At 50.2% G+C, this 23,773-nt stretch overlaps 2 protein-coding genes across 5 annotated transcripts in view; one reads left to right on the top strand and one right to left on the bottom strand.

Moving 5' to 3' along the window:
* The window catches only part of MYO9A (myosin IXA), a 271,921-nt gene extending 265,994 nt beyond the window's left edge, over positions 1–5,927 (top strand). For 3 of the 4 annotated variants that reach the window (XM_029236422.1, XM_029236423.1, XM_029236420.1), the window contains exons 42-43: positions 218–360; positions 1,038–5,927. In XM_029236422.1, coding sequence (XP_029092255.1) covers positions 218–360; positions 1,038–1,501 — 607 coding nt within the window. In that variant the 3' untranslated portion in view covers positions 1,502–5,927. The remainder of the gene's footprint in view (positions 1–217; positions 361–1,037) is intronic. The other variant, XM_029236424.1, reaches the window with a different exon arrangement.
* Positions 5,928–10,384: 4,457 nt separating this feature from the next.
* On the bottom strand, positions 10,385–16,914 carry NR2E3 (nuclear receptor subfamily 2 group E member 3). The gene is made up of 8 exons (XM_029239462.1): positions 16,780–16,914; positions 16,097–16,223; positions 15,827–15,930; positions 15,490–15,738; positions 15,196–15,371; positions 14,065–14,311; positions 13,708–13,813; positions 10,385–10,727 (listed from the first exon to the last, which is right to left on the bottom strand). Exons 1-8 carry the CDS (start codon positions 16,871–16,873, stop codon positions 10,595–10,597), a joined length of 1,236 nt encoding a protein of 411 aa, XP_029095295.1. The 5' UTR covers positions 16,874–16,914; the 3' UTR covers positions 10,385–10,594.
* Positions 16,915–23,773: the final 6,859 nt, after the last annotated feature.

Below are 23,773 nucleotides of genomic sequence, written 5' to 3'. Positions count from 1 at the left end.
CTCATGCTTAGCCCTGTTGTAGGTCCCAGGCTTTGCTGTCTTTAGCCTTCACTGTGACTGTGCTTTCAGGTCCTTATCACCACCCTGGAAGGGAACAGTAAGAAATGTGACTGTTTTTGCTACCTCAATTCCTGATTTTCACGGAAGGTCTTTTTTCCTGTTGTCTTCCTTCCGTTTCTTATCAAATGATAATGCGTTTCTTGATTGTATCTTACAGGGAAGAGCTAACTTTTGAGATGCTTGTACTGGAACCCCGTGCCTCTGATGATGAAACCCTTGAGTCTGAGGCCTCCATAGGGACTGCTGATAGCTCTGAAAATTTGAATATCGAGTCTGAAGGTGCCATCGCTGAGAAATCAGGTAAATGAACATGTTAGACCAAAGACTCCAGATTTGTTTTGCAAAGAAGGAATAAGGATTCCCAAGTGAAGACAAAGTCCCTTTCAAGAAGGCCTTGAGTTTACATGAAAAAGTGACAAAGTCCTAAAGAGTTGAAATATACCGATTTTGTGAAGCTTCTATACAAATTGTTCATCAGACCAAGCCTTCAATGTAAGGCGTTACTTTTGCAATTTGATGTTTTCTCTATATTTACCACAGAGAAAAGGCAACAGTCACAGCTTCTGTGTCTTACTGACCCACGATCCATTTTCTAAGGGTGGGTAGCAGGAGCTGAGCCCTGCTGTGAGATGGGACTGTACCAAACAAGGTCTTTAACTGCCTAGCATGTTTCAGCGAGATGTGGAATTGACTACATATCCTGGCAGTTTTTTAAATGATAGCGATGGTTGTAGGCCTCTTCTGATGCCATAGTCCAACTCCAGACTTCCTTGGGGTTGATTCTGAAGCGATATGGGTGGTGTAGAAATGGGTGGTGAGCTCTTCTCGAGTCGTGTCTGTGCACAAAGTAGGTCGACCTGGACCCTCCAGATCTTAGCCCATCCATTTCACATGTGAGCAGTGACACCTCTTCATCACACGACGATTTGTTTCAGAGGGAACTGCCATTTACAGCTTCGGTCTCTTTCTTACATTAGAGAGAAGCTTAGCCCTTATCTCCCTGAAGGCAGCTGGCAAGTCTGAACCTTCAGGCAAGTTGCGGAAGCAGCTAAAAAAGCAGCAAGACTCACTGGACTCAGTGGACCCTTCAGTCTCTTCTTTATGTTCGTCTGGCACTGCATCTTCTCACGGGACCAGAAGACGATTTCAAATTTATTCCAAACCTCCATTCTACCGAGCTTCCTCAGCTGGCGAGGCCCTGGGAATGGAAGGGCCATTGGGCCAGACCAAGTCCCTAGAAGACAAGCCTCAATTCATCAGCAGAGGAACCTTCAACCCTGAAAAGGGCAAACAAAAATTAAAGAATGTGAAAAACTCACCTCAGAAAACCAAAGAGACCCCAGAGGGGACAGTTGTGTCTGGCCGCAGGAAAACTGTGGACCCAGACTGCAGCTCTACCCAACAGCTAGCTCTCTTTGGAAATAATGAGTTTATGGTCTGAACTGGCAGATGTGTTGTCCCTTCATGGCTGCATCTCATCTTTGGGGCCTCATCACCTGGTCCACAATATTCATCCTAATTGTGGTCCTGCCTCTCGCCCAAGCATACAACCAAGACCCTGTGTGCTGAATTCCTGGCCCTCCTGCCGAAGCGGAAAGGCCTCTTTGAAGCCTGCTAGGGATGGTGCCAGTTGTGCCTTGGCTGCTGTATTTGACTAGAGATTTGACTAAACAAAGCAACCAGGGCCTGGGGATTTGGGTCAGTTGTGGAGGTCTTTGTAGTTGCCTCTCCTCCCTCCTCTTTTCCCTTCCCAGAGGTGAGTGTGGAACTGGGGGGACATTGTGGGCTGGAGGGACCCACTGATTTCTGACATTTGAAGAAAACATATAAATCTTTCTTAACCATGAAAGTGAAATCCTTTGGGTTTATTTTGGGATAGTTAGGAGCTGGGGTAGAATATAATTTTTTTCCAAGGATTTATAAACAAAAAGCCTAAGCCCTCTATTTTAAGATTTTTGAAAAACACTCCATGTTGTATTCTGGGGAAAGTGAAAAAGCAGTTGTCTCCATTAAGCCATCAGAGCATGTCTCAGACATCTGTGGTTACACAGTGAAGAGGAGAATACATATTTTGCTTTTGGTGATGTTTGATGTCATAATAATCAATGCTGGTTTAACTCCTGGTTAGTTCCTGCCAAATATATTGCATGGCCCGAAATTTCAGTAGCTGTACTGTTCTTATAGCCCCTGATTCTAGGATCAGGTTCCTCTAATATTTTTTAAATGTCCCAGAGACCTGGTGAACCCTAAACATGAGGGTTTCATGCTAATCCATCCAGGTTTTTCTCTTTGTGTAGATTAAACTGAAGATGGTTTATGAACCTATTTATCTGCTGGTGGATTTCCACCACGAGCTCAGACAAATAATGTGACCATTTAATCACTTCTCCCCAAACATTCACACACAGCACTGCATGAATAAGTGTTACAGAAAGCTGCCAAAAAAGAAAAGAGAAAAGTTTTTAATATGACCCATCTAACTTTTATCTTCTTTTCCTCAGACCATCAGTATTAAATAGATGAAAAAAAAAAAATCAAGGACTACTTGAAGCTATTTTTGTTAATATTCTGGTTACTGAAGTTTACTGTAAATATATATATGTATAGTATGCATATTTCTTTTTAACCTTATGCTACCTTGCTCCCCATGGAATTTCTTCCCACAGATTAGGGGCCATTGGACGTGATGGTGAGAGCCACTCATCCCTGGGTTGAGGGGAAAGTCAGACCATTTTTCTCACCACTGGGTGTCTCCATATACCTGAGTTATGAAAGCATTTTAAGCTTCTTAGCATTTGTGGGATTAGAAATCTGTTTTTGCCTATTTATAATATATGGAAAATGAAACATGATACCCTTTCTTGAGATAAGTATGTGAAAATGTTTTTTTAAAGTTACTAAATGCATCTTGTCTAACTACCACATGCACTGTTCTAAAAAAGAGCCTTTACCATCTGTAACCTGAATTTTGGTTATTCTTCCTTTTCATACTTATTTGATGTGAAGTTATAGAAATACTAAGACTTTTGTTAAGGCAGAGTCTCTCCTGTTACACAACACTGAACCTCATGCCACTGCCTCCTTGGTTATTGTTGAGCCCCAGAGGCCAGACATGGAACATCATTCTGAGTGGCAGCTACAGGTAGCAGGAGGCTTACCTCTCTCTGGTTTGGGTTCAGAAATGACCTCGGGAAAGGAATCTCTTTAAATCTCCAGAATGGTGATGGTTAGTAAGTAAATGTTAGATTTTATGTCCTGCAAACGTCTGCCACCTTGTTCATGCTGTCCTGAGGAGTAACAAAGGTAAAGCCTTTAAAAATCTGAACTTGAGAGTCTCCTAGAGTAAAACCCAACCCCTCAGCATGGTGTGTCAGCGTGGGTGCCCCAGTGCCCGTGCCCGGCGCAGTCTGTCCCATTATTCTTGGGAGGGTGGTTTTCAGCTGGCACTAACTACTACTCTCCACTTGCTCCAGAACGTTGTTTAAATACCATGCAAAAAAAAAGAGATTAGCCCTGTTGCATAGTTCTCTTTGGCCCACGGAAATGGCCTGGGAAACGCATCTTGGCACGTGGCCTCCCCTCTGAATCTTTGTGGAGTTTTTGTTTTGTTGCTGTTGTTTTGCAAAGTAAGTTTTTGGCAGTTAAAAAACTACTCATGTAGGTCACTTTATAGGAACCAGGCGATGGATGTTAAGAGACTTTATAATTTTTCTCAGGGACCTAAAACCTGAAATTGGATAAAATTAAATAAATATTTGTTTTTCAGTTGCTAGATTTGTGGATTTCTAGTCATTTAACAAGCTGCCAGAATGGAGGGTGGGGGTAGGGAGATCCATGCAATTATAAGAATGAAGAGCAAACGTGGGACCCTCCCTTTGAAGGAAAGCAAGCCGTTGTTCTCATAACATAACAGGCATTGTTGGCCTGGGAAAGAGATGAAGCCATAACTCTAAAAAACTGTCAGAACCAAGTGCTGTATCTCCTTCCCTCTGATCTTAACTGGTCCTCCCCATGGTTAAAGTTATGTTACCACAAGGCGATGCTGTGGGCTGCAGACCGGTACCGGTCTCGGGGCCTGTTAGGAACTGGGCTGCACAGCAGGAGGTGAGTGGCAGGTGAGCGAACGAAGCTTCATCTGTATTTACAGCCGCTCCCCATCGCTCGCATCACCGCCTGAACCATCTCCCCTCCCCGCCCCCCGCCCCCTGTGTGTGGAAAAGTTGTCTCCCATAAAACCAGTCCCTGGTGCCAAAAAGGGTGGGGACCGCTGCTGCATTACAATCACTTATGATTGAGATATTTAACCTTAGTATGTGTCAAATTTGTGTTTCCTGTTGCTTCTCTGCTCATTTTCTTTGATCTCAAATGCCTCAAAGGAAATCCCTGCATGGCAGCAGTGGGGCAGCCCCTCATTTGAAGCCCATACTCTAAAATGCAGAGCATTCTCTTCTTATTACACGTTCCCAGCCCCAAACACAGCCTGGATTTTTAATTCTCCCAATTAAAGCCAACGCATCCCTTATCATGGAAAATGTAATGGAAGCAGAGAAGTGTGCATTGTGTATCACAAAGTGAAGCAAATACAGGAAGGATTTAGGGAGGTGACATGCTGAGTTTGTAATGCGCTTTATACTTCCTGCCATTTTGATTATTTTGCCACTCTCGGCTTCTGAAAGACAAAGGAGATACAGCTCAGTATGAGCCTTGCAGAGGCAGAGGGACCTGGGGTTAGGGGGTGGGATACAAGAGCCCCACCTTCTCATGCTTTGGAAACCAGCTACAGCTCTTACCTTGCTGGGGGGTTAGTGGAGACTTCTGTCTTCCATCACAACAACAATAGGATTGTTTTCACTGTCAAAGACAGGGTTCCAGAAGCATGCTGAAGAGAGGAGGTCCAGCAAGGTTCTGCAGGCCCACTTTAGTGCCTGTGGGCCATGGTTTTTTAACTGTAATGAATGTGTACCTTTCACAAGCACTTTGGTGAACCAGAGAGAAGAAAGTGTTCTCAGGATGTGTTTAAAGCTAAGAGAGTTTTAAGAAGAAACAAAGTCCAGATGGCTTTGCTCATCCTTCTCTCTCCCTATTTTCTCCCCCTTGGTGGGGAGCTGGACAACATCATTCTGTGTTGACAGATGTGTTTGTCTACCCATAATTTTGTGACAGTTGGCACTGTCCCCCAAAACCACGCTAGCCTTGTAGTAAAATTCCTTGGTATTTGTGGGAGTCCTCTGTCTGTGCCCCTAAAATACTGTTAACCACTTTTCTCTGGAACCACTCCCACATTTGATTTGGTGGTAAAGGGCAAAACAGTGATTGTGGAGGTGGGTCTTTTAGGTCTTGTTGGTCTCTTGGTTGAAACTGTTTTCAAAAGCCCCACCAAGGGGTCTATTACCTTGCTCTCCATCCATACTTAATGCCTATTTATCAGCCCTGTTAGGTCATATACAAGTTGCACCTTTTGAGCAAGTAATTGTGTTTACTAAGGGAAAGGTGTGCATTACAGATTAGCATTATATTATTTTAATGGATTGAAAGTAATTTATAAGTATGCTGAGTGTAAATTTATGAAAGACTATGTATTGTAAAAGGACATATCCTGTGAAATATAATATCATTTTACTGTTTAACAGAATAATTCTGTACGAAGAATGATTTGTCTCACCCACAGAACTGATTACATTCCTGATGCAATCAACACGCACTTTGTGATCTCCTTTTTTTTTTTTTTCATCTTTTTTTGGCGGGAGGGAGGGGGACATCATTTGTATAAAGTAGAGTTTGTGTCACTCAAAATATGCACTGTATGGCTACACAAGAGCAGCTTGATGAACAGATCACTCCATGGCTCATTAAAGAACAAAGCTTCCAGAAGCAGCAATACGTGTGGTTTGTTTTCTGACCATCCTGGCTCCCACCCCAACTCACTCCAACCTGAACCCAAGGAAGAGCAAGGATTTTTGTTAAAGTGATGTTTTTTTTTAAGGAAAGGACTGAGCCCCCAAAGTTTCAAAGTACAGAGGTGGTAATTACTGGAACTCAGAGTTCAAGTGAAGGTGAGATTCAAGCTGTGAGTTTTCTGTTAATGGATGCTAAGCTGTCAAGACTTCATTTAATCAATTTAGAGGTAGGCGGGCAGGGAAGGCAATAAATCTACATTGAGGATCCTCACCAAAAAGGCCATGAAGAAGTAGCAATAGCTGCTAATAGAGGGCCCTAGTGTATCTTTTTTGTTCTGCCCTGCACTGCATGACTTTGGGAAAGTCATTTGCCCTCTGTCTGCAATGTGGTCTCTCCCCCTGGTTTGCTTCTCCGGATAACTCTTACTGACTCTCAGGTCTCAGTGTAAAAAGCAGTTCTACTTGGAAATGTCCTCTTCCCCCTTGAACTGGCTTAGATGTCTTGCGTTCTCAACAGCTCCCAGGATTTGTGGCATCAAAAAACTTTGATGTTAGCTTCCCAAGGCAAGAAAAGAGCCTATCTTGCGGACTCTTAGATCCTCAGCACCCAACAAAAGGTGCCCACACTTAACATTTTGGATGAGAGGGCTGAATGAGATCAGGGGTTCTCAAATGCCAAACCAAGTCTAAGGTGGAATTGAAAAAAAATTGTGATCAATTTTCCCCTAATGTCAAATTTATTCAATTAAATTCTGAGATCATCCTTCACATTTCTTTTTACATCAAGTTTACATTTACATTTTGCATTAAGTTCACATTACAACAAAATAGTGGACTAAGATTTCCTTAATTGGCTAAATAAAGCCTAGTAATGCCATTTTTAAAAGTTGCCCCGTGATTACTGGATCCACAACAAACCTTTCTGATTATAAAGATAAGAGCAGAAAGCTGTAAGGAGATGCAGACTAGAGCTTTGCTTTTTAAAAACTTGTTCTGTCTCCTAGATTGGATAGCAGTACAGCATCTTAGAGCCAGGGACATAACCATGAATATGGATAAGACACATGTAACGTCTGTTGAATCTTGTGAGGCATCTCGGACTCCGAGGAGTATGTCACTTCTCAGCTCTGTGTGGCCATTCATTCAACAAGTATTGACTGAGCACCCACACGCACGGGCACTGTCCTAGGTGGCGGAGGCACGTTGGTGATCAAAGCTCCTACCCCCATGGAGCTTGCATCCTAGTGGGGAAAACCAGTGGTGTCCACCAGATGGAGACTAGTCATCCACAATATCTGGGTTCCCCTATCAGATTATATTTATGAATTTGAATGGGTGCTTCTTGGCATCTTTGAGCCTTTCTCTGCCCTTCCTACCTTTAAATATTCCCTTAAGGGTGGAGGAGGATAAGTGTTTCACAAGTCTGAAAACTGCAGTTGAAAAGAAAGGCCCAGATAGTACCACAGGGTCTTCCCCTGTGTGTTTCATAGCCAGAGACATTTCTGGCGTTGAGGGCTGAAAGGAGTTTCCGTAGTATCCCCTCCCCTAGCAAGAGCCCTAAGTGCAGTGAAACAGAGCTGTAACCCATTTGAGTTTCATGGGGCCAATTTACAGCAAAAGGTTGAATACATCTTGGGATCAACTGAGAGCTGTATTAGGAGGAAAACAGAGGCCACTTAGTATATTTCAGGTGTGAAGGACTTAATATAGGTATTAGGGGCTTAACATAAACTTTGGAAGAACTGGGGAAACAGATGAGAGAAAGCTCCCACAGATGGTCCAGAAAGCCAGCAGATCTGAACCGAAAGTTCTGAAGTTCTCTAGAGCTTGCCTTGGAAGCTCCTGCAACTCTAAAGAAGGCTGCTGTGAAATCTCAATGGCTCCTCATTTACTTTACAAATCTCACGTGAGTGCCTCCCTTCCATTAGCAAACCATAGGGGAAGGGGATCCTGGGAAGTGTACCTCCTGGCATCTCTGCAATGAAGACAAGACCTTAAGAGGGGCGGGGCGGGGTGGGGGTGGGGCTATGGATGCCAGGTTGGCAGCAGATAATTCAGCTTATGTACCTCCTCTAGTTCTCCAAGACTTCTTCCTGAAGATCCCAATCTCTTTCTCAATGTAGAATTGCTGTGCTCACACCTCCCAGAGACTAGCCTGTGAACTTCAGCAGGCTGCCTTTGCAGCCTTATGTTCCCCAAAGCAAGACTGCAGGATAATGTTCAGGGCCTATTTGGTCAAATTTCAAACATGTTTCTTGCTAGCATGCCTTTGCTCAGGCTTTCTATACGTTTAAAGACTTCAGGCCTTTAAACCTTACAGATAAAACTTTGCATAGGAAATTGGAGAGTATAATGGCATTATAGACATTAAATGACCCAAATAACTGAGGCAAGTCTGATGCTTTTAGAAGATCAAGGGTCTTTAGTTTGAGTGCTTAGGTGGGAAGGGCTTAAGCTGGGCAGTATTTGCCATACTCTTTCTTCTCTGGGCACCAGTCTAGCTATTGTCATTTCCAGAGCAGAGTGTTCTGAACCATCCTTCCTCCATCACGGCCAGACATCTCTGGATAACTAGGAGAATTCATATACAGGCCAAAGGGCAGGGAACCCCTAGGATTTCACAGATTTCTCACATGACCTTTCTCTTCTTGGCTTTAAGCATTTCTTCTTTGAAGGCAGAAAATGCAACGGAATTGTTCTGCTGATTGCAGGGGCGGAGGGGCAAGGTGGGGAGACAGTGCCGGGGTTAAACGGAGTCATACCAAGGTTTGTGTCCTCTCTGAGCCTCAGCTTTTTTCAAACATAAATGGGATGACTGGTCCCCCTGTCAGATTAATCTGATGGTTAAATAACAATACACATTCAGTGCTCAGTTCACTGCCTGGTGTATGAAGTGCCTGAGATACGTTAATATTTTTTAAATTATTATTTTCTAGGTCTTCTGGATCTGTCTTTGAAAAGGAAGAGATTTGTCTGAACTTCATCTTTCCATAAGGAATTAAGAAGTGATGCGGGACGGGGAGGTGGGGGGGGTGCTTCCCTGGCGGCACAGTGGTTAAGAATCCACCTGCCAATGCAGGGGACACGGGTTCAAGCCCTGGTTCGGGAAGATCCCACATGCTGCGGAGCAACTAAGGCCGTGTGCCACAACTGCTGAGCCTGCACTCTAGAGCCCACGAGCCACAACTACGGGGCCTGCGTGCCAGCGCTCCTAGAGCCCGTGTTCTGCAACAAGAGAAGCCACCGCAATGAGAAGCCCACACTCGTCGCATCTAGAGAAAGCCCGAGCGCAGCAGTGAAGACCCAACACAGCTAAAAATAAAATAAATGAAATAAATTTATTTTTTTTAAAAGTGATGGAGGGACTTCCCTTGTGGCGCAGTGGTTAAGAATACGCCTGTCAATGCAGGGGATAGGGGTTCGATCCTTGGTTCAGGAAGATCCCACATGCTGTGGAGCAACTAAGCCCTTGTGCCACAACTACTGAGCCTGCGCTCTAGAGCCCACGAGCCACAACTACTGAGCCCGCGTGCCACAACTACTGAAGCTGAAGCCCGCACACCTACAGCCCCTGCTCCATAACCAGAGAAGCCGCCACGATGAGATGCCCGTGCACCGCAATGAATAGTAGCCCCCGCTCGCCGCAACTAGAGAAAGCCCTCGCGCAGCAATGAAGACCCAACGCAGCCAAAATTAAATAAATAAAATAAATAAATTTATTTAAAAAAAAAAAAAAGAAGTGATGGAGATTCCCCTTCACAAAAAGTGCCTGTGGCTGCCTTGAGTCGAGTTGCATGGAGCTCACCTTTGTTTACGGAGAGGTGAGGAAGGATGAGGAAGAGAAAGATGGGGAGAAGCCATGGGGCGGTGGGATGCCATCTAGAGAGAAGCTGGGTTGTTGAATCCTCTGGGAGATTTTTCACTGGGCTTGGCTTCGTGGCACCTGGACTACGACTCGGAGTGGCAAAACCAGATGGAATTCGAGACCCTGTACTCACTCTTTCAGCGTCTTCAAAGGGAGAACCTTGGCCACATTGTCTTCCTGTTTTTGTTTTCCCACTTTTTTTTTTTTTTGAGGTCTAACACTACAGTAAATTGCACAAATCTTAGGTGCATGGCTCAATTAATTTTTATGAATGGATAAATTTATGAAACCACCACCCGGATCAAAATAAAGAACATTTGTAGCACATCAGAAGGCTCCCTCAGGCCCCTTTCCAATCAACCCCACCCCCTGCCACGGAGGTAACCACTATTCCAACTTCTACCACCATTGGTTAGTCTTGCCTGTTCTTGAACTTGGTATAAGCAGAACTGGTGCCTGGATGCTTTTGTTCAACGTTTACATCTGTGAAATTTATCCATGTTGCCACATAATATTGATGGTTCGTTCCTTTTTATTGCTGTTTTCCATTTTATGAATGTACCACAATTTATTAGTCCATCCTATTGTCATTGTACAGTTTGGAGCTATTATGAAAACAGCTGCTATGAGCATTCTTGTCCTATCTTTTGGTGAACGTTTCTGCTAGGTACACGTACCTACGGGTACCGTGGCTGAGTCAACGGGCAGGCAGATGTTTAGCTTCAGTAGACTGTTTTCCAAAGTGGTTGCACCCATTTTATTTCCACCTCCACTAGTTTTTGAACATATCACAAAGGAGCTTCTCCATTGGAGTATTCCCTATGGTCTTGCGGAAAAAGAGGAGCTCAACACGTTCGGAAGTGATAAACCTCAAAGCCGGTAGGAGCAGGAGCAGTTTCCCAAACCTGAACAGGATAGAGGACGCCATCAGTTTGGTTATCAGCTTCTGAGCCCGAGTCCTAGGGATAGTGCCATCCCAGGAGAGGCAGAAGGGGAAGGAGAGGGGAGATGACTTGGCGCCCAGGGCGAGTAAGGAGGAGCTTAGAGGAAAGGCCCCATTCACCTACCCCTGACCCACTGTGGCCCTCCTCCAACCTTTAGTTGAGGAGTGTGATGAAAATAGTGAATAAATATCGTTTATTATGTGTAAAGATTATGAAGTGAAAAGTTATATATATATATATATATATATATATATATATATATATATATATATTTTTTTTTTTTTTTTTGCCCGTTGCAGCGCACAGGCTCCGGACACGCAGGCTCAGCGGCCACAGCTCACGGGCCCAGCCGCTCTGCGGCATGTGGGATCTTCCCAGACCGGGGCACGAACCCGTGTCCCCTGCATCGGCAGGCGGACTCTCAACCACTGCGCCACCAGGGAAGCCCGAGAAGTTATTTATATTAATAGTACATGTGAATATATTATTAACTGAATATAATGATTATAATTACATGATGATTAATACCACATATATTTGAATAAGAATATAAATTCCTGGGAATTTCCTGGGGGTCAAGTGGTTAGGACTTGGCGCTTTCACTCATGCGGCCTGGGTTCAATCCCTGGTTGGGGAACTAAGATCCCACAAGCCGCGTGGCATGGCCAAAACATATATATATATACCTATATATATATATAAATTCCCCTCTGTAAGCCACCTAGGATGATAGAGTAGCTAGCCATTAGTGAAAATGTTCTGCAATCGAAACTTAATTTTTGTGGCTGAGATACTCATCCAGAAAAGGAGTAATTGTAGTTTTAAATAAGAAGCATTTGCCAAGGCAGGGGTCCCCAGTGCAGAGAACGTGGATGGTGAAGCCCCAAGAGACGGGGAGGGGCATTAGACCCTCCTTGGGTGGGAGGACTGACAGCTGGGGTCAGTGCCCAGTGTCAAGGAGGCCACATCAAATTGGGGCAGCTCCACGCTCAGCTTCTACCACGGAGGTCTACAGGAAGTCTTCCCACCTCCCAATGGCCTGCTGAACCTGTTTTTCCAAACCAAGGGCTTTCTTTCTCTTGTAAGAGCCAAGCTGGTGGCACTGAGCAGTCGGGCAACCCTCCCTTCTGCTTTTCTGATCTAATCAGTGTCAGGAAGGAGTAACTATAAAGCCAAGTAGAGAAATTGTTTTTCAAACTGCCGGAAGTGGGTCACAACCAGTCTTTTTAAACAATAAACAATTTAAATAATTTAAACAGAAAAATCAGAGTAAATCATTCAAAGTAAGGGCAGGTATTGTTTGGGGGAACTTTGTTTCAGGGTCTGTGTGTTATTGGGTTATGATGGAAACTGCATTTCTTCCTGGGTGTTGCAGTTTTTAAAAACTGAAATACGCTGGCTTAGAGAACCGCAAATCACTTGCTCAGCACTCAGTTTCTGCCTGTAGTTGATACTGAACCAACTCCAGTAGGAGTGGCAAAGGAAATGTTAATCAGAATTTTGAAATTTGACACAAAACCAATATGCCCAGACATCACTGGGAGCTGAGCCCAACAGAAACCTGGTGAAGGAGGGCCGCTGGTGCCTGAATGTCTGTGATGACTGTTCTTAGGGTTGTGTTGAGCCTTAGGGACACATTCTACCTATGCTCACCAATAGCAGAAGTCTTTCTGTGTGATGGGTATAGTCCTTATACCTTTGACTCTTTCTTAAAAGAAAATTACCTCTTCTTTAGATGATTTCTCAGATTACAGGGGATTCGAGGGTGCCTGTGTTAGCTTACTTCTTCAGAGAGAACTGCTGGGGGCCCAAGAGAATGCAGAAAATATGGTCTAAAATAGCCAGTAGGTGCCTGGAGTCCAAGTGGTCCAATCTTGCTGAGGCTCCATTGGATCTGCTGGTGCCGGGGCGAGCCGGGCGGTCCCAGAGCACTGGCTCCTGCCCCACTATCGCTGCAGCCACAGTCTCAGCTGGCAGCCACTGTCCTCCAAACCCAGCCAGGGCAGGGCTATTGTCCATGCACACGGCTTGTGCAAATGCATCCCTGTCAGATGTCCCGCAGCACCTCCAACAGGCCTCATGTTCCCTCAAAATTCTTTTCCTCCTGACTTTCCTTTTTATTTCTTGACTACCTCATCTCCCAAATAGCTCTTCTTCCCCTCGTTCCTTACATCCACTCAAGTGCCAAGTCTGACCCATCCCATCTCCCAGTGGCTCCCGCATCTGTCATTGCCTTTCCACTCCCAAAGAGCAGAAACTCCACGGCTCCCCTGGATCATGGCAATGTCTGCTTCCCTCCCTGGTTGGATGCTCTGTACTCACTGCCACGCCCCTGCATGAAGCCCAGCTCTGTGTACCACACTCTCCCGCTCAAAAGCTGCAGTGGCTCCTCTCTGCCTAGCGAATCAGATTTGGCCTTTGGCTGGCCTGAACAGGCTGATGCCGGAGAGCCATTCGGGCTTAGTCTGCCACCTTCTCAGTGGTAGCGATCTCTTATACCTTCCAAACTGGGCTCCTGACCTACGAACACATGCATATTCGCCTCTCTCTCTCTCCCCACCTTGGTGAATGATGATTTCTCTCCTTGTAGACCTTATCCTTCCTCCAAGTCCAGCCCTGCCTCCAGCTCTGCTTGGCACCCCAGCTCCCAGTGGGTCTCTGTCTCCTGCAGACACATGCAGCCCTCAAGACCAGCCCTCAACAGCAGCGTGGTCACTGTGCTGCGCACCTAGGAGACAGCAAGTTTGCCTTATGCACATTTTGGTCCCTACTCCCAGGCCTGGTGCTGTGCCTGGCACTCAGTAGGTATCGGCCACGGGCTGGTTGTACTGAGACCCTTGTGCCATCTAAACAGTACAGCCCTGAGATGGTGTCAGTGAGGTGGGCAGGGGGATGGCGAGATGAAGGGAGAGATGGGCAAGTAGGCACGTGCGCGGGTCACCTCACAGGCTGGCTGGGGTGGTGGGCCTTGCTGTGCTGGCTCAGCATCACCTGGGACTGGTCCTGCAAGGCCTCCACATGCTCAGGATCCTTCAGGCCCCGCGTTTCTGGAGAGAAGCGGCAGCAGTGAGCTTCTCTCTCAGCCCCTCCGTCCCCCTCACAGTCAGCCAGGGCCTCAGGAGGCGTGAGCCCAGCCCTGCAGCCATCCATCCCCTCCTGCCCCCAGGGAAGAAGTCTGCACACATCTGCATCTATGTGGGGCCATGGAGGGAAAGTGAGAGGCAGAAGGAAGTCACCAGAAGTCCCCTTCTTCACCCCCAACCACTCTCCTCTAAGGCTTGGGCAAAGACGCAGCTACCTGGTTTGAAGAGGACCAGGGCCTTCATGCAGGCGAACTCCGTGGGGTCCACCGCTAGTGCCCGGAACCTTGAAATGGTTTCCTGCAGGATTCGAGTCTCTGCACTGGCCAGCGCCAGCCGGCCCTGAGAGTTGCCACCAGCAGAGGCCTCAGGCGGGGCCAGCAGTGGGCAGCTGTCCAGGGGCAGAGACCGCTGGATGGCTCCGAGGAGGAAGAGTTCACTCCATGCCTCCTCCAGCAAGATCACCTGTGCCCAGAGAGAGGGCGAGTGTTATGACTGATACACAGCTCCTCTGGCTCAGCCTGGAACCTCTACCACCTTCTCGGGTGTCCTAGGAAATCAAGGGCTGGTCCCGGGTGCCCAGAACATTCTGACCTCTGCCTGACATCAACCAGGGGTCCAGAGCTCTGGGACTTGGCACCATCTGGCCCAGATGCCTCAGCTGCAAGATGCTCTGTGGGCTCCATCCAAAGCTGCGAGTGGAACACATAGGAAATCCTGGAGCTGTGAGAAGCTGGGCAGCCTCAGGGACTCCCCGCCAGCACCCTAAGTTAGGCATCCCCAGCCTGGCTTCTGAGCTGCTTCACCCAAGCCACTGGCTAAGGACTCAGACTCTCAGTGTGCCTCTTTTCCTGGATTTGTCATGACGGGTCCCCTCGCTCATGAGAAGCCCAGAGGGGTGGTCTAGCGGAGAAGAAGCAGGGCTGAAATGCAAGCCCTGAAGTCAGGGGCATTTGTGTTCCAAGGGAGCCCAGGTTTGCCCACTGATGCTGTTTAGGGTGTGCAGACCACCCTGTGACAAACAGAGCATCTGTAGGGCCCGAGGGCTTGTCTAGGAGGAAAGAAGACCCAGAGGGGCACAGACACTGTCTTCAAATCCCTGGTCCCCGTGTGTCCCTGGCCATCACTTCCCCCTGGGTGATGACCCTGACCATCATTGCTGCCCAGAGATGTAGCACCCCCAGCAGTCAGATCCCTGAGACTGGTGTCCCTGACCATCACCGACTCTGAGGCATGGGTGTCCCCAGCCGTCACCATCCCCAAGCCGCGTGCACCGCCAATCATCACCTGCACAAGGAGGTATGTGCCCCCAGCCCGGCGGACTCTTGTGAGCCCCCTGACGGGTATACCTGATCCCGGAAGGGCAGGTTGGAGAACACGGGCAGGTTCTTGGCCCACTTGACAGCCATGAAGAGGAGGCGAGCCGACGTCTCATGGATGCTGTCCAGGCCCCAGGGGGAGGAGGAGGAGTATGGGGACGAGGGGAAGTCGGGGTCATTGCTGGTGACATCAATATTCTCATCGGCTGTTGGAGGAGGAGGCTGTACATCAGCCCCTGCTCCGAGGTAGGCGGCAGGGGCTCCTCAGGGGCCCAGGTGTGGGATGAAGACAGGACCCGGGAGCTCAGCCCTCCTCCCACTTACCATCCTCCGGCTCCAGCTTAGTGCAGGTTTCGGCCGTTATCAGGCTGGCCATGAAGTGGTGGTGGCCTGGAGGTGTGAGGGCCCGGGGCCCCAGGGCTCTGGCTGCAGACACCGGTGTAGGGCCCCGCGGGCTGGGCCCCGCTGGGGTCGGGGGAGCCGCCAGGGGCTCCAGCCAGGGCTCCGTGTCTGACTCGACGCGGTCCATTCGGACCTGGGCGGTGCTTCGAGGCTGGCGCTCATTCTGCACGGCTGGGGAGACAGGGAGGGTCAGGACGCCCCACGGGTCGCACGCCCCCTTCTCTTCCGCCACGCCTCTCCGGGTGGTCTCCCGACTCACCGTCCTGGTTCATGCCCGCCTGCAAGCACTTCTTCAGCCGGCAGGCCTGGCACTGGTTGCGGTGGGCCTTGTCCACCGGGCACATCCCTGCCCCCACCTGGCACCTGTGGGCGGAGGGGAACCCCCCCCCCCAGGGAGTCAGGGTCCCGCCCAGGCCCTGGGCCGTGGGTTTCGGACATGTTTGCCACAGCTCCTCCTTCCCTGAATATCCTCCGTCCCTCCCAGGCACCTTCAGGGGCTGGAGGGCGGCGGGGCGCTGCCCTGCCTCACCTGTAGATGAGCCGCCGCCTCACGCTCCTCTTGAAGAAGCCGCTGCAGCCGTTGCAGGCGTAGATGCCGTAGTGCTTCCCGCTGCTGCTGTCCCCACACACGCGGCACTGGAGCGAGGGCCCTGCGCCTGAGGGGCAGCCGGGCTGGGTGGGGACTGGCCCAGGGCTGGTCACACACACCCCCCACCTCCTCAGGGGCCCCTACGCCCTCCTTGCTTCCTCGTCCTCAGGTTCCTGTCCACCCACCTTTAGACACGCCTGTGTCTCTCCCATCTGGAAGAGCGTCTCGCTTATCACACCCCCTCAGCCCTCCTCCTCCCCCTTCTCTCTCCATGGCCAGTTCTCAACAAGAGGACACTCTCTGCCCCACCACCTGTTCCCTCTCTCTGCAGGTGGCTTCAGGTTCCCTCACGCAAAAAAGCAATCTTGGCACCACTGCTACGGACCTCTGCTCCCACCCCCTGAGGGCCCTTCTCTCTCCTTTCCTCCCCCATCCACTCAGCTGTCCTGTCTGATCCCCATGTTTCTAGGATTCTGGGTTTGCCAGCAGGTTCCCTCACACTTGCCCACAGTCCTTGGGGCTCCGTCTGAGTCGCTCCGGCTCCTTTCACAGTCCCTGCAAACCTCTGACCCACACTCCACTCTCCAAGGGTCCAGACCCTACTACATCCAGGAAAGCCATACCTGTCAGCTCCTCCCCCAGGCCCCACCTGCCTGGAGACTCCTTCCTGGAGGCAGGCGCAGCTGTCGGTGCCGCTACAGCCATGTTGGAGCTCATGGGCGCTGTCGGCCTGGTCCTGGCTGGTCCCAGGGCAGCCTCCGCCTTCCTGCCTAAGAGAGGCCTCAGGATCGCTGAGCCGGGCCCAGCCTCTGCCTCCCTCTCTGATCCTCTGTCTCTCTGTCTGTGCTCTCGTCTATCTCTACTTCTCCCTCTGTCTCTGTCTCCTTGTCTCTCCTCTCTGTGCTCCTGCCTCCTGGCCCCTCTGTCTAAACTCAGGAGCTGCCCCAACTTCCCCTCAGAGCAGCGGCTCTGGCTTGGGGGGATTTCTCCCAGGGCAGCGCTGGATGCAGCTTATGATCCTCTTAATCTTTACTGTCTCCGCAGGGGATCAACCAGCCACACCTGCAGCATTACCAAGGTGCCCCCGGGAGCCGGTCGGGTCTGCTGCACCCACACCGGTTCCCAGGATGCTCACTCAGTGTCTCCGGGTCCCTGTGCTCTCAAGCTGATCAAATCGCGAAGGGAGGTGTGGACTCCACTGGCCCCAGGACCGTAGGGGTCTGGGGACAAGTGTGTGGCCGAGGTGTGTGCGTGTCTGGGTGTGCCTCCACACACAGGGTGCTCACTGTGGGCACTGCTCTCTGCCCCGGCGCTTCTCACCTAATCCCTTCATAAAGGATGGCTTGGGGCCCAGGATTTGAGGGTCTGGGCACTCCTGGAAGGCTAGCAGCCCCCTGACGCCCAGCACAGAGGCAGCTCCCATCGCATGTGGAAATGGGTCCAATGTAGGGTCTGAGGCCACCTTGCAGGTGGGGTCTGGGCCCCCCGTGGAGGGTCTCCTGCAGGACTGGAGGGGGTGAGGACGCAGCCCCTGAGCCTGGCTACGGGCTCTCAGGCGGCCTCCCAGCCCTTCCCTGACTTGTCCTCACAGTCCCAGGCAGGCTGGTCCCTTAGTGTCCCCAGATCCAGTCTTCCCAGCTCGAACCCAGTGACGGTTCTGAGCTGGGGAGGCGGGAGGAGGCGTTTGTGTTTCCTTTGACCCCGAGGGTGGTTGGAGACAGCCAAGACAGACCCAAGTTCAAATCCCTGCTCCCTCACAGCCAGCCACATGTCCCTGAGCAAGTGCTTTAACCCGTCTGGGCTTCAGTCTCCAGGAAAAAGGGGTGACAGAAGTACCTGCCTTGGAGGGTAGCTGGGGAAGCTAAGTCAGATGATCCTCAAAGCATTCCAGGGCCTGGCACTTAGCACTTAGTAGGCATGTAATAAATGATGGGGGCTGTTATTCTGATTGCCTCTCAGGGCTGTGGAGAAGATCCCAGAGGAATCCTCGGCAAACAGCCGTTCCTTTCCCTACTCCTTGGCCCCCATCCCCATTCCCACCCCATGCCCAGGCCGCAGCAGAAAGCCCCATGTTGGTCTGGAGGGCACCACACATCCTCGGCAGAACTGGGCTCACCTCTGGGTGAGTCTGGGGCAGGGCTTGGCCCAGCCTTAGAGCCTGAGGGAGAGGAGAGACAGTGTGAAACTTCTGGAAGGAATCATGGAGTTAAGGGGACAGAGGGGGCGGTGCAGCGCCCTTCTGTAAGTGGGGTTAACCCTCCCTGTGACAGAGAAGCACAACTGGGGATTTGGAAAGTCAGCTTGAGGGGCTTTTGCAGGGTAATCCGCTTTCTGGGGCCTCAGAAGATCGAGGCCACTGAGCTGAGGCCCCTCACCTGGGCTTCTCTGCCTCTGTCCTCGCCCTCACCACTCTGCTGATGGGCAGGCCCTCGGGACCTTCCATGGCCAAGGTGTCTTGCTCCAGCTAACCTCCAAAGCCAAGGGCGTCTCCTTGAGCTTGATTGACCCATCCCTCCTTCCCGAAGCTCATCTCTTCCATTCTTCTGGAACTATCTTAACTGTCTTCCTCCCCCTCTGAACTCCTGAGCACCTCCAGGGTTCCAGCAGACCTTTCCACTCTCCGCTTGGGTAACCTTGCACACCTTCGTGGATTCCACGACCACTTCACATCAGATTCTTGCCTGCGTCTCTGCCCCGAGCTTCCACCCACAGATACCCCCGGATCAACTCCACACACCCCCAACCAACCCATCCCCAACTTGTCCGCAAAGAGACGGTCCCTGAAGCCCCGGGATTGAGAGACAGCCTGGGGCACCCTGTGCAGTAGGAAAGTGCCCAAGGCTGAGCTGACGGCCTCTAGTCCTGGAAGCCTGGGCTGAGGGGGATCCGCTGGCAGAGAAGCTAAGAGGGAAAATCGGGATGGCGTGGGTCATGGGAGCAAGGGCTGGGGAGGATTCAAGGATGGAGGCATCCACCAGGTCAAGTGTCCTTTGAGGTCGTTTGTATCCCCAATAATAAGGATGAGAAAGTAAGCAAGAAGAGTGCTTCCACAAATGCTGGCAATATATCCAAGCCTCACAGCATCCCTATAAAGAGTTATCATTATTACCCTCAACTCACAGATCAGGAAATTGAGTCTCAGAGAGGTTAAGCAATTCCCTTCAGGCCACACAGCTACAGAGTGGTGGAGGAGGTTGGGGATGGAGATGGGGGTTTCAAACTTGTGTCTGATCCCCAGACTCCCGCTTTGTACCACGGTGCTCTCCAAGAAGAGTCTGAGCAGTCGCTCTGCTAGGCTTTAGCAGCAGGAGGTAGCTGGCGCCTTTGGCCAGAGTCATTCCACACGAAGGGACAGCAGATGGCCCAGGGTGGGTGGTGCTGGTGGGGAGGACCTGGAAGCAGAGCCCTGGGCTGAGAGGAGAAGGAGACAGAGCTAAGGGGTTTGTAGGAAGGGTGACACTGAAGAAAGTTTTTTTTTTTTCCTGTGGAGGGAGATATTAAAAGAAAAATATTTGAGAACCAGAGTTCCTTTTATAATGGGAGACACAGAGGAGAAAGAGGCAGGGGGAGAGAGAGTAAAGCTGGAGACGAATGTGAATCGAATACTGGATCCCTGAAGCAAGCCTGGGGGGTACAGGGCACAGGTAGAGGGATGGCTTTGGCCTGGAGAGGGGTCGCCGGGAAGGAATGAGAGAACCCAGGGCTTAGGGCAGGCTCCGGGTCAGTGGACCTCCTCTCGGATCCTGGTTTTACATCTTCCTGGCTGTGTGAGCAAATGATTCTGCCTCTCTCTTTGTCTCCTCTCTAAACTGGGTAGGCTAGTGCCCCAGGGGGTTGTGGTGGGATCAGAGGAGGTAACACCGCAGGCGTTAGCACAGTCCAAGGTGAGAGGGAGCCGGGGCGGAAGGCAGAGGTTGGGGGGAACACCTTGCACAGGTGAGGTCTGAAGCAGCCACGCTGGGGAAGGGACTCAGGGAGGGACTCTGGGGGAAGCTCTGAGTCCCAGCGGAGAATAAAGACGGTGACAGTCTGGGCAGGTATTGGATTTTCCTTGGAGCCCCCAGCAGGGTGGCAGAGGCTGGGAGGAGGAGGTGGACACCAGGATTGCTCCAAGGCTCGGTTCCTCTGAGCAAGTGCATGGGAAGGACCTCGAGGAAGGAGTTCAAGGCATGGGGAGGAGGTCTCGAGGGGAGAGCTGAGTGAGGAAGCGGAGAAGAAGGGGACTTCTTTCCCCTGGCGGGTCTTTTCTCTGCTGTTCTCCATCTGAGCTGCCCTACCCCTCCTGCTCTCCCTGCCCAATTAATCCCATCCTTCAAGGCCTGTTCAGGGCTCACCTCCTCCAGGTAGTCTGCCCCGACTGCTCTCTTTCTAGAGGCACCTCCAGGGCCAGATATTGTCCTTAATGTTGACCTCATGCCAGGTCAACTTTCTCTCCTCAGTCAGTGGGAGATTCCAAGGGTCAGGTTCAGGTTTCAGGCCAGCTGGGCATGTGGATCACAAGACACTTAACGGACAGAAGTCCATTTTTAACTTGTCCTTCTTTTCCTGGTATTCTAGAGTGGGTATAGAATAAAAAATAAATAAATCCATTAGAATAAAAGACACCGGCAGTGTTTGACCTGCTTGTTCTTACACTGTTGGTTTTGACTTTATTATGTTGGCTCTCTATGTCATTGCTGGCTCTCCAGCCGAGCTCCTTTCTCATCCTGGCCCTCGGTTCTCTGGCAGTTCAGGCCCAGCCAGAGCTGTGACCGTGCTGGGGGAAAAGATGACAGCCCAGCCGGGCTGGGGGACGGGGCGGGGGGGGGGGGGGGGGGGGGGGGTCTCTCCCGATCTGTGACCACCAGCTGCTGGGGCAGACACCAAAGGATTACTCAGCCCAAAGCCTTGAATCTGCTGACAAAGCCGCCAGAGGCCACCTTATCACTAATACAATTATTCCCCCAGGGGACAGGTCAGCAACTTCCTTCTGACTCCCTGGAAGTCTGGGACCAGGTGGAGGGGGGCTGGGGGGCTGGGGCGGGTGGGGAGATGGGTTCACGATGAAGGCTGCGGAACTGACTTCCCTCCGGACCTTGAAGACCCTACCAGGTAAAGCCGCCTGCTCCAGCCTGTCTGGGGCCTGTCATCCCCGGTGTCATCAGGTCCCAGACCTCAGAGAAGTACTGGGCTCCACCATCCGGGGGAGACAGTGGTTCCTGGGATGACCCAGCTGCCGGTCGGCCTGCTTAGGCTGGGTGGTATGGCTGCCTTTGTGGCAACCACGGGCTTCTGGTTTGGGGCAAACCTCGTTCACAGCATGTGGGAACGTGTGTTTTGGGATTTCTTTAAAATTCTCTCTTTTTTCCCCTTCCGAGGGTCTTCGCTATCTCTGAGAAAGGATAGCTAGTGACGAGGGCATGGGCTCTGGAGCTCAGGACCCAGCAATTCCACTTCTAGGAAACTCTCTCACAAAGATTTAATTATATGGCTGTTCTCTGTAGCGATTTTCATAAAACATCCATCTGCAGACAACTGGGTAAATAAAGTATGCTCCATCCCTACAGTGAAATGCTATGCAGCCATTGCTCCCAAGTTCATTTCCAGGGAAATACGACCACAGTATTTCAACCTCGATCCAGCTGCAAAACAGCACACACAGTTTGATTTCATGTGTCTCAGAGGAATTTCTGGCCACAGATCACGGGACTCTTTTTCTCCTCGGCAGGACCTGAATTACTTAATAGTTTCTTTTTCTAGAGCAGTGAGTGGAAGGTTCAGGACTCCAAGGGGCCGACACCAGCAGGAAAGTTTCTCAACAAAGCCTCTTTATCTCCTCTTCAAGATAACACTTAGATATAATCAGATACTCCCTGCGCAGTTTCCCAGCTCTTGGCTGCTGAAATCTCTCTCCTAGAATCGTTTCAAAGGTCTGAGAGGAACAGGAAAGGCTCCCAGCCCCATCCGAGGGTGAGCAGGCAAAAGGCAGGCCGTGCAGGACACATCCGATCTGCTGCTGCATGCTGGGGACCTGTGGGGAGACGCCCCTCCTCCGTGTCGTGATGACTGACAGTGAACGACGTCTGTTTTGTTTTGTTGGGGTTTTTTTTGCGGTACGCGGGCCTCTCACTGCTGTGGCCTCTCCCGTTGCAGAGCACAGGCTCCGGATGCGCAGGCTCAGCGGCCATGGCTCACAGGCCCAGCCGCTCCGCGGCATGTGGGATCTTCCCGGACCGGGGCACGAACCCGTGTCCCCTGCATCGGCAGGCGGACTCTCAACCACTGCACCACCAGGGAAGCCCACGACGTCTGTTTTAATCTCTCCTTCTCCCCGGTGCTCGGAAAGGTGGGCTTCTCCACCCTTTAGCGGAGCTACGACCAGCAGAAATTCTCACCACACTCAGAAAATTTTGTTTCCTTTGAATGTCTAATAGTGAACATGTGTTACCATTTAATCAGGATAAAGCAAAGGTCTTTTCAGTTTTTAAAAAAGAGCTAATTTGAAGTAAATATTACCAATAATAATAATAATCAGAAGAAATATTTATGAAGAAATGGTTCAGTGTTTCAATGTGTGTGAATGAAAAGCTTCTCATGTTCTGGGTTTCTCTCCCACGTTACCCAAGGGGAAGGCCCAAGTCCCTTGCAGCGGCTCAGGCCGGGCCTTGGCTAATCAGAACAGCTGCAGCCGCAGAGATGGAGGCCTGGTCCTGGACGCGCCCCTTCCTTTTGCTGCACCTGGTGTCAACCCTTTAGTGCTGGACCCCGGGAAGCTCTGTAGATCAGGGAGGGGCTGGGGCAGGGAGGGCCAGGTGAGGTGGGAGCTCTTTGAAAACCAGTAAGGAGGTATGCTAAGTTCAACTACAGGCACAACCATACCAGTATATTCTAGTTGGCTGACCCTCCGGGTTATAATATTTATTATCTCCTAGAAATGAAACAGCCTAAAAGCAGGGTTTTCCTCTTTCTGACTTACTTCACTCTGTATGAGAATGGACTTGAGGACACAGGGAGGGGTAAGGGAAGCTGGGACGAAGTGAGAGAGTGGCATGGACATATATACACTCCCAAATGCAAAATAGATAGCTAGTGGGAAGCAGCCACATAGCACAGGGAGATCAGCTCGGTGCTCTGTGACCACCTAGAGGGGTGGGATAGGGAGGGTGGGAGGGAGATGCAAGAGGGAGGGGATATGGGGATATATGTATACATATAGTTGATTCACTTTGTTATACAGCAGAAACTAGCACACCATTGTAAAGCAATTATACTCCGATAAAGATGTTAAAAGAAAAAAAAGCAGGGTTTTTCAACTTGGGCACGGCTTACATTTTTTTTAATTTATTTTTTTAACATCTTTATCGGAGTATAATTGCTTTACAATGGTGTGCTAGTTTCTGCTGTATAACAAAGTGAATCAGTTATGTGTATACGTATTTTCCCAGGTACGGCTGACATTTTGAGCCAGATAATTCTTTGTCGTGGAGGCTGTCCTGTGCACTGTAGGATGTTTAGCAGTCTCCCTGGCCTCCACCCACTAGATGCCAGTGGCAGCCCCTTCTTTCCAATGGTGACAACCAAAAATGTCTTCAGACACTGCTGAATGTCCCCTTGAGGGGCAGACTCGCCCTTGGTGGA

Source organism: Monodon monoceros, unplaced genomic scaffold (genome assembly GCF_005190385.1).
Source record: "Monodon monoceros isolate NGI ecotype Baffin Bay Population unplaced genomic scaffold, NGI_Narwhal_1 Super_Scaffold_21, whole genome shotgun sequence".
Taxonomy (NCBI): Eukaryota; Metazoa; Chordata; class Mammalia; order Artiodactyla; family Monodontidae; genus Monodon; species Monodon monoceros.
This window is presented reverse-complemented; position numbering and strand designations above follow the sequence as displayed.

Bases quoted from the DNA above. Each gene is read 5' to 3' on its own strand.
- NR2E3 (XM_029239462.1), bottom strand. From the start codon at position 16,873: ATGAGCTCCAACATGGCTGTAGCGGCACCGACAGCTGCGCCTGCCTCC. The intron at 15,931-16,096 runs GTGAGGCAGGGC...CTCCGCCCACAG, and splicing joins AGGCGGCGGCTCATCTACAG to GTGCCAGGTGGGGGCAGGGA. The intron at 15,739-15,826 runs GTGAGTCGGGAG...CTGTCTCCCCAG, and splicing joins GGCGGGCATGAACCAGGACG to CCGTGCAGAATGAGCGCCAG.